Source organism: Rhipicephalus microplus, chromosome 5 (genome assembly GCF_043290135.1).
Source record: "Rhipicephalus microplus isolate Deutch F79 chromosome 5, USDA_Rmic, whole genome shotgun sequence".
Lineage (NCBI taxonomy): Eukaryota > Metazoa > Arthropoda > Arachnida > Ixodida > Ixodidae > Rhipicephalus > Rhipicephalus microplus.
Window position 1 is genome coordinate 89,700,860 of NC_134704.1, and position 10,277 is coordinate 89,711,136.

At 43.9% G+C, this 10,277-nt stretch overlaps 1 protein-coding gene across 1 annotated transcript; it reads right to left on the bottom strand.

Moving 5' to 3' along the window:
* Positions 1-5,405: 5,405 nt before the first annotated feature.
* LOC142817314 (uncharacterized) lies at positions 5,406-10,050 on the bottom strand. The gene is made up of 3 exons (XM_075894354.1): positions 9,928-10,050; positions 8,956-9,144; positions 5,406-5,811 (listed from the first exon to the last, which is right to left on the bottom strand). The coding sequence occupies exons 1-3, from the start codon at positions 9,962-9,964 to the stop codon at positions 5,549-5,551; spliced, it is 489 nt and encodes a 162-aa protein (XP_075750469.1). The 5' UTR covers positions 9,965-10,050; the 3' UTR covers positions 5,406-5,548.
* Between the last annotated feature and the right edge of the window lie 227 nt (positions 10,051-10,277).

The window sequence follows — 10,277 nt, forward strand, 5'->3', positions numbered from 1 at the left end:
AAGAAAAAAGAAAGAAAATGAACTCCGAAAGACTTTGGAAAGACTAATTGACTTGGAGTGCAAACAACCGGGAGAGTATAAAATTGACATACGCAATATTAAGCAGAAACTTGCTCTGTTTGACGAGGAACGCTACCACGGTGCTCTCGTCCGTGCTAGGGCTGAGGCATTAGCGGCTGGAGAGACGCCGACCAAAAGAGCGTTAGGCGTGGAGAAAACGAACGCTCGACGGAATCATATCGAAAAAATAGAGAAGGACGGTCACGAAGTAACCGATACGGATAGCATTTTATCCGTATTTTCAAGTCATTTTGAAACCCTTTTTGCGTGTAGACAGGTAAACCTAGAAAGATTTAAAGACGAATATTTAGGACGCATGCCGCAAGTGAATGAGGAAGTGAAAAACGCTTTGGAATTATCTATATCTGCATCTGAAGTTGAACGGGCGATTGATAAGTTAAATCCCGGGAAATCCCCAGGACCAGATGGTCTTTGTGCCAAGTGGTACAAATGTTTTAAAAGTGAATTGTCTTCAATACTTGCGGGCGTATTTAATGAGGCATATCAGGAAAAGAAATTACCACCATACTTTGGTGAATCGCGTACCGTTCTGATTCCGAAAACAGACAAGGTTGAAAAGCTCAGGCACGTCACAGCGTACAGGCCAATCGCACTGACAAATGTAGACTACAAAATATTAATGAAAATTTTGGCAGCTAGACTTCAGTCAGTTATAAAAGATATCGTTGGTCCACACCAAACGTGTGGAATCAAAGGGCGGTCAATAGCTACAAATGTTCATAAAATGCGATCCGTGCTCGAATGTGTTGACACAAGTCAAGCTCGTGTGGCCATACTTCAGCTGGATCTGGAGAAAGCGTTTGATTGCGTTGCCCACGCTCTTTTGTTTGCAGTATTGGAGCACATTAATGTTGGTAAGATAATTATTGACGGAGTAGCCATGGCATACCGGAATGGTAGTACGAGACTAATTATTAACAAGACATTGGGCCCCCCCATTAGAATTGAGCGCTCAGTGCGTCAAGGTTGCCCTGTTAGTCCACTTTTGTTTTGCATCTATATTGAAACTTTATGTAGGTCGATATTGCAGAATGACATCATTAATGGGTTTAGAGTACAATCTTCAGAGGTCAAGCTACTCGCATACGCTGATGATGTTGCTATTTGTAGCACTTCCTATGTAGGTATTGAAGAATCAATCAGAGTTTCTAAATCTTTCGCCGAAGTTACAGGAAGCCACATAAACTGGGGTAAATGCCTCGGCTTCTGGCATGGATATTGGCCTTCAACCCCAGAATTGTTTGCAGCAATTAAATGGACAAGAACGCCAGTTAAATATCTCGGAGTACCGCTTGAGTCATACAAAAGTACTGATGAATATTGGACACAGCAAACGAAAGAAATTAAAGAGAAAGCGAATAGGTGGAATGCCACCTATCTGTCCATGTTTGCAAGGGCTACTGCATGCAACTGGTTTTTTGTGTCAAAGCTGTGGTATGTGATGCAAGTGCTGTACTGTTCCCGGGTCAATGTGCAAAAATTACATCGGGTGTTTGCAGTATTTGTGTGGGGTTCTAACTGGGAAAGGTGCAGTCGCACGAATTTGTTTAGACGGGTGAAGTGTGGAGGCCTTGGGCTAGGACATCTGTTTATCAAGCAGTTAGTAAATAGGTTTTTCTTTTTTCGCGAGACAAGAGATCCTTTCCTACTAACAGTGTGTCAAACAAGACTAAGTAGACTGTTGCCCGAGTTTGTTGTGAGCACTCATGTTACCACAGGGGCTGTGCAAGGATACATGAAGGAAGTTGTGGCCAGCGTGCGGTTTTTGTGTGTTCGGTTTTCAACTGACTACCTGTGGTCTGTTGGAAAGAAAAAACTGTACAAAGATTTATGTGACACGATGCTCCCCATCCCATTGTACAGAGCGCTATATACAGCACGCAAGGGCCAGAATGTACTTAAACGAGTTAAAAAAATGCCAGCAGCTCCAAGTGCGAAAACGTTCTTTTTCAAATTACACACTGGAACACTTCCTGTAAGAACCTTCCTAGAGGAGCGTGGGTTTTATATGCCTTGGGGATCTCACTGTCTGATCTGTAAGAAACCGGAAACTATTGACCATGTTTTTCTGCACTGTTGGGAAGGAGTTTATTTTTGGGACGTATTACAAAGAACAATCAAAAAAGAGTTCCCGTTAGATCCTCATGGGATCAGGTATTTGGATATAGAGAATGATGATGGATTACCTTTCGATTTTATTATGATGACTGCCTTGCATAGTATATGGCGCTCTAGAATGGCTGGATTTCATTGGGACCCGGGCAGAAGACCAGCAAGAGAGTATGTTAAAGAAAGCATCTCAAGATTTCTCGAGGTAGTAAGAACAGATGAATGTGTACCTTTATGGGTAGAAAGGGTAGAAGCCCTACTGACCATGAAGGAATTCTAGAACGTGATGTGTTATAGTAATGCTTGACGGGCGTAGTTATTTTCAAGTTTTTTGTATTGCTCAATGTGAATTGTAATATATTAAGCGTAGCAACCCGCATGTGAAGTTTACCGGAAAAAAAAAAAGCTTAGAGGGCTGCTCGGTGGTTGAGTGGTTAACGCCTCGCGTTCACGACGCAGAAGTCCCACGTTCGATTCCGCACGCCAGAAAATTTTTCGTTATTTATTTTCTTTCTTGCGTTTATATATAAGGGAAAGAAGTGTATACCTAAGGGCTTGTTTTTCCCTGTTTCAACACAATAATAATGAGATCTAACAGGCAGTAATGCCAAGGTATGTACAGGGGAAGTTATTAGAACCAATGGAATGTAAATAAGAAGAAAGAAAAGTGGATGAAAATAACAAGCCGTGAGCACGAATCGAACCTACGACCTTCGAATAACGCGTTCGATGCTCTAACCACTGAGCTACCACAGCGGCCTTCCCTCCATCCACTTTTTTGGGTTTATATGTGAATTTAGAAGTAGGAGCGACAGTCAGCGCCATCTATAAGGAAAGCGACGAGTGTGAAAACACTCTTATGCGCATGTTTTGGCGTCACGTGGCACGTGAACTTATTATGAGCGGGCAGCTGAATAATTGTCCTTTTTATACAACCTAAACACACCAAGTTTCATGCCACTGCGACTCAACGCTCGCTAAACCTTTCTAAAACTAAGGAGGTTACACACAGCCAGTATAACGTAGCAACCCTTTCTTGTCAGATAGTGTACATGCCACTGGCTGCTAATGGAGAATGAGAGACAGGAGCATTCGGCTTCTAGTTGACGCGTACGCCGCGAACATTTTATTGTTCAACAAAGCACAGGAGAAATCTCTCACCGGCACCACCTTGGAAGTCAAAATGTTATACTTGTTACATACTACAACGGCTACGAGAGACAAACGGATGCCGCTATAAGGAGCTTCGCCCCTAAAAAATCTGCACGCTTTGCGAATTCCATTGCGCAAAGTGTGCTCGCGAATGCAGCGTCTCCTAATCGTTAAGCTCTTTTGTCAACCTAGCACGCTTGAAATAAAGCTACTTATCATAGTAGAAGACCGTCTGCAACGTCTACCACAATACTGAGGTCATTGGCATCTGGGTTCCATCGTCTTCGACGCTTTCTTCGTCGCTCGAGCTGATGGTGATGGCGTCGAAATCAAAATTCGCAGCGTACACTACATCGTCACCGCTTCTGCTGCTTGATCTTGAGCTTATGACGGTGCCGACGACATGGCGATGGTACTGGTACCACTTCGCTACACTTGTGACACGTGCGGGCCACGCGGCAAGCAACACTCACAACACAACAAACTGCATGCTCATGATGCCGTTTGGTAGCAGACGACGGTACTGCTTCCATCGGTTTGTGATGTCACGCAAGGCACGGCAAAATGGCAGTCGCCGGCAGTGGGTGGAGTTTAGAGACGAAGACTTCTACGGCTTATTTTGGACTGAAATAATCTTTCGCAGTCCCTTTTTCACACGTGTACAAGCATATTCGACCCTCTGTCTTCGTTTTTCACTGAAACCGCAAACTGATGGGTGACCATGTCATGACCCTTTAAAGAACCCCTCTCCTGGTGGTCGAAATTTCTGGAGCCCTTCACTACGGTTTTTCCCATAATCATATGGTGGTTTCGAGATGTTAAACACAACATATCTGGTATTCATCATTTCTATAAATCAATCTTTACGATTATTTTCTTTGTTTGTTTCCCTTGTAATCTATGATTTTTTTATTTATATTCAACGTATCCTATCTGTAGTTTTGTGTGTCTTCCTGTTGCTTCCGGAAACAACTGCTTTATCTTACCTGCAGAGACAAGATAAACAGGCGTGCGAATTGTGAAATGTAAAGAGATCGCATAAATCGAGCAAAATCTGAGGCCAGCGTGCGATAACTTTACATTCATATTTGGTCAGATATGTATAGACACTTTTATACCCTATCACTGGTGTTGTTGACAAGTCCCAGGGAGCCATTTCCGGTATCGCCCCAGGCACTGCTCGGGAAAAGAGTGAATGAGCAGGTGAAAAAGATTAACGTGATATTTTGATACACAGTAAACTATTCCTTCAGATATTGCGCATGCATAAACGTGCATAAGGTGGCGAGCGGAGTCACAGGGAGAGCACCCCCCGAATCATGAAAGAGGGTGTAGAGGGCGACGCATTTCCCATTCTTTTACTTAGTCGAATCTGTCCAGTTGATGCGTAACGATCGGGGTTATGGCGATCCAGGTCTTCGAAGGCAGCGGTGGCCGGAGACCCGAGATGTTACATTTGCAGGCCATTGATGATGCAGGCCATTGTGTGAAGCACCTCATCACTGAATTTTACCTTACGTTGTTAAGCATGGGGCCTTTTTTATGAGGGAAGGGTGAGTTGACCAATGGGGAGCAGTAGCAATGAGGTGAAGCTTTGTTTGCCCCCTTCCTGATAGAGAACCCTGAGCAGGCCCATAGGCTTTTGTGCGCCCATATTTAAAAAATTGTTTAAAAGTGCATCTTTATGCTTACGATATCCTATAACAACAATAATACGCGTTATCAATAGTGATCCGGCCGAAGATGAGAGGAGCGTTTTCAAATCTCGGCTGGCCTAGGCAACAAATGTAGGCTTGCGTAGGGAACATTAAAAGTTTAGTTGCGTAGGTCCGTCGTATATGTAATATTTATGGTCTGTCTTGTAGACTCCAGTTCTGTCAGTGAACAAAAAAAGCAAAATTCAACGCTAAAATGCGCTGTTTGACCGGAGATGCACGACATCACGTGTTCTCACTTCGAGAGAACGATTACCTTTGTTAGCGTTTGCACAGGTGTAAATTTGTGCACGCAAGTTTCGAATTTTTTCTTATTGGAAGTGGCAATGCTTTATAACTCTAAAATATTTATTATACATATTGAACACGTGTTGTGTTGGTGACGGAGTTATAACAAACGAGAAAAAGATAATATTGTACCCCACCTAGTAGCCATACCCACTCCGAGTGCACCGGCTTCAGCAGGGCCAGAAAAATCTCCGACAGGGCCTCTAACGCCAGCGGGGTTTCTCAAGACTTAAGCGTTCGCTGTAGCCGTTGCCAATGGCGTAAGGGTAGGGATTGTATCCCATGTGCCCGTAGCCATTTTCATATCCACCTGCCCATGGCGCCTTGTGTTCACTGTAGAGTGGGTGTCCGTAATCTTCATTTCCCAAACCACCGTAATCTTCATACCAACGCCGTGGTTCATGCTCGAGATACCTCGAATATGTTTTGGCGGGGGTCCGCCTAGTACTTCGAGTCCGCCCATAGCCTGCAAGCAAACAAAAGGGGCTGTTTTAGCACGTATGTACGCATGTAATGATTGATATGTGGGGCTTAGCATCCCAAAACCACCATATGATTATGAGAGACGCCGTAGTGGAGGGCTCCGGAAATTTCAACCACATGGGGTTCTTTAACGTACACCAAAATCTGAGCACACAGGCCTGCAGCATTTTCGCTTCCATGGGAATGTGTATGTATGTATGTATGTATGTATGTATGTATGTATGTATGTATGTATGTATGTATGTATGTATGTATGTATGTATGTATGTATGTATGTATGTATGTATGTATGTATGTATGTATTCCGTAGTATGTATGTATTACGTACGTAGTATGTATGTACGTATCTGCGAGGAAAAAGGAGATGCATATGAAGGTGACATTTTACTCATTTCACAGAATAAACTTAACTATAATACTACATTTCATTCATGAAGGCATGGCCTTCTGACCTAGAGCGTAGTAGTCTTACCAATAGAATGAGCGAAAGTGAAAAAAGTATCAGATGACTGATAATGAGCACAGATTAGAAATATCAACATGCACAATCTGGTGACACTCCTGATTCTTAGCGGCTTATCTCAACGGCGTCGTGGAAACATAGACGTACCGGTGTATACTTATGCTTTGGGTCAAATCTTCGCGCACTACCGCAGATTTAGAGACAAGCCAATAAATATGTGCCATAAGCCAACAAGCAGGGATAAGCTAGGCTCGCGAATGACACTTAATCACCCTATCAAGCATTCGAGAAGTCTTCTGTTGTGTTTTACCTTTTAGGGCAACTCCTCGAGGAGCTCTTATTGATTGACACAAGCAAACGAAGCCAAAAGACAGTAAGCAAAAGAAAAAGCATTCAAAATATTATTGTATTTAACAGCAGTGTCGTGATTACGATGTAAATTGAAATTATTTAAAGCGGATCTGGACGCACCCTCTCTGTAGCCGGTATTTGTAGCCACGACTTTCAACTTACGCATTCGACGATCAACCATTTGCGAGCCACGACAGAACGTGCTTCCCGATTCATTTTGTGGAAATTTGTGTTTGTTACCTGGAGTATTACTTTCAAATAATACTGGCAGGTATTCCACATAAACTGTGCGCCAAACAGCGCCCGGTGGGGGCGTGCGCAGCTAGACCAAGTGAATTTCAAAGTGCGCTGATCTGTACCTAAGTATCGAGGAGTTTGGGCTGGACCTTGCTGAAACTACCTTGCTGGCTGTAGCCTTGCTAAGTGGCGCCTTGCTGGGTGGTGTCGATAGACACTGTCGTGGCAGTGGGTAGCGTCTGGCTTCTTAATTCCAGGTTTAAAGATTACGAACGTCCATCATAATCGGTGTCTAATAATGCCAGGTAAAAAGGTCTGCTGACGTCAGAGGCGGATCCAGCGACTCATTTTAGGAAAGGGGGAGGGCTGGGGGACGGTCGCCTGAAGTAACAAAGGAGGAAGGGGCGTAGTCATGACTATTGCTTTTCACAAGCAATGGTTATGACTTATTGGCATTGAGATCTTGGCATTGAGATCTTGGAGTGGCGCCCGCTAGCGTGTGACGCCAATTAGAGGATTGCACTTGCAACCGCGCTACAGCCACTGCAGCTCCTGCTCGCAGATCATCTCCTCCAGACAGGAACTCCGTCCAACTAACAGGCTTGTGAGGATCAACGAACGCCTTGAACGACAGCTTTCCCGTGTGATTAAATTCTTGCTTTAGTTGCAGCTCATTCGACAGGGCCAGGGAATCCCCTGGATGGCCGATGAATGCGTCGAAGACACCAATCGCTTTGCGGGAAAGAAAGTTAAACTATGTGTATGTGTGCTTTTGCTCCTTATCAAACCTTCCTCTGTACGAGTACGACACTATTTCGTTCGCGTGTTCTATTTCTTTTTTTTGTAATATTTCAGCAATCGTACCTTTCTCCAGCACCTACAAGCATGCAGATAAAGCTTGTGAAACGTCGCGGTATCTCATCGAGGGCAAAGTGGTTTATGACGCAGGCAACGTTGTTGAATGCACAGTGGAGGCTGCCAACACCGCATCAACATCGCTGCAATTGTGCCGCCACACAACGTCTCCATCGCGATCCACTGCGGTGAAGCGGCGAATGCTCGCTGTTCGAGCAAATCAGGATAAGGCAATGTTTACGCGTGTAATTTAACATGTGTGAAGAAGGCTGAGGCAATGGCTTCGTGTAACCTAATATAGAAGTTATATTCACTGCTGGTCTGCAGCTGCTGTCGAGCTCGTATCACATTTTGTATTGTTTTAATCATTTCCAAATTAGGAACCTTGTTATAACCCCGAACTAGTTTCAATATTTATTGTTGTCACCTTTCTTAACTTAGCAATAATAATCAAGTGCGGCACCACAAAATTTTATTACTTCTGTTAATAAAAAAGACCAGAAATATTTACAGCAATATCTACAGAAATTGCACGATAATGTAGTTAAAGTAGTCGATGCATGCCTTTTAACATTTACCATTTAATATTGCACACAACTTGGCGTGCAGACAATGAGTGACCACACGCTGTTCTATGAAACAAAGCGCTGTGCTGGAAAACGGATTTAAAAGCGGAGACCCACGGTTGTTCGAACAGCGTCGATAGCCACCACACATCAGTGAACCAACTGAACTGCTTCTTTGTCGAGCTTTATCAGGCAAAAGCATGGTTTCTATATGGCACCAGACCTCGAAAGGAAAGCGCACAAATCCCCTAATAGGCGTCATACGAGCTCCATGTGCAGCGCCGCCATTTGTCGCACACCAGGCTGATTGCATAAACGCTGTTATTGTTTGCCCACAGCATTTTCACTTCAGAAAGGGGGCTGCTGACACGGACATTGGGGGAGGTGGGAATCATCTCTATCGCCTTCTTTCTGAATCTGCCACTGATTGACATCCCGTTACTGCGAAAAAAAAAACGGTTCAGCCATGACTGCCACGGTGCTAACTAGTGACGTGGCCGCTGGATATTATAAAGCGGCCGTGCTCGTGCATAGCGCTCATACTTACAACCCAGGTATTGTTTCACCACTTCATGCGTTGCTTTTCTCTTACAACGGTAAGATAACAGTGAGGCATTATCAACCCCCTTTCCTTCCCTCCCGCAAATGGCCTTACCGAAGCCGCCTGACGTAGGTTCATCTTCCGTGTCACTGCTAAAGCTTCCGCCAAACGATGCCCGGAATACCGCAGAAACACCGGGTGCCCCCCGCGGCCCGACATCCGCAATGCCGGCTGACCAGTGTCCTCTGAATCCTTTGCCATCTATACGCCCTCTTATTAGCCCTTGTGCACTAGTCAAGCTTCCTGCAACGAAAGTAAGACAAAATATAAGCGCCATAAGTGCCCACTTACGAGGCTGCTTTGTCAAGAATCCAGAGCAACTGAACCTGGTGACAACGAACTGGTTCATGCGCTAAGAAAACGTTCGATTCACCAAGTACGTTTATCTTCGGGATCCCGAGGTGAGATAAGTTTTGGAACCTTTGCAAGGAATTCTTTAGCCAGATAAAAGAACTTGAGCGTAACAGTACTGGAACTTCCAATGTCGGCCATAGTATATACGGCAGGAGCACTTCAAATATTATAACCCGGTACGATCTTGTTTGAGCTCCTTTTAAAAAGGATCAGTTTAATGTTTAATAATACTTTGCATCCCATAATCATGACATGACGACCGCCTTAATGGACTGCTCGAGGTATTTCGACCATCAGGGGTTTCTTAGCGCACACCCTTGCACCATCGTGTCAACAGTATGGACCATAACCACAAGACAACCGAGATTGTAGGAAGGTAGTTTCAGGGGCAATCACATTACTATAAATTCATGAAACGTCATGAGCATCTATTTTTTTGTGCATTACCTACATATTTCACAAGTGGCTGCCTAGAAGTAAAGCGATTAGCACATGCTTTAGCTAGAACAAATAACAATTCATTTATATGCAAGTTATATATAATACAAAGAAAACCAAGTAGGTGAGATTCCACAGTCTACACTCAAATACATCCTGAAGAATGACTATATTACAGAAAAATAATCTTATTTCTTTGGAAAGCTATCACAGCAAGAGACGAAAATATCTCACCAGCGATCAGAAAGCAGGTTATCAGGAACCCTGTCATATTGGTGCTGTGTGTAGTTTCCGTCGGTACGATAGGCTGCAACTGTCATAGAAAACATTACCAAAGACCGCCGCCTTTATTTTTCCCTCACTCGCAGAGCTTTTGCTTCATTGCATTGTACTACTATCTGTTTGTTATGAATGCAGTGCATTGTCAAAAAGTGTCTGAGCTTGAGTAAGAATGGAATTCCTACTTTGCAGGCCATTTTTCTCGCTGTCACAGCGTGAAGATGAGTGAGGAAAAAAAATACGAAAGCATAATACAAAAACTAAACGTTGCTAAGTGTCTGTACTGATTCAGAGTAAGCGCATGC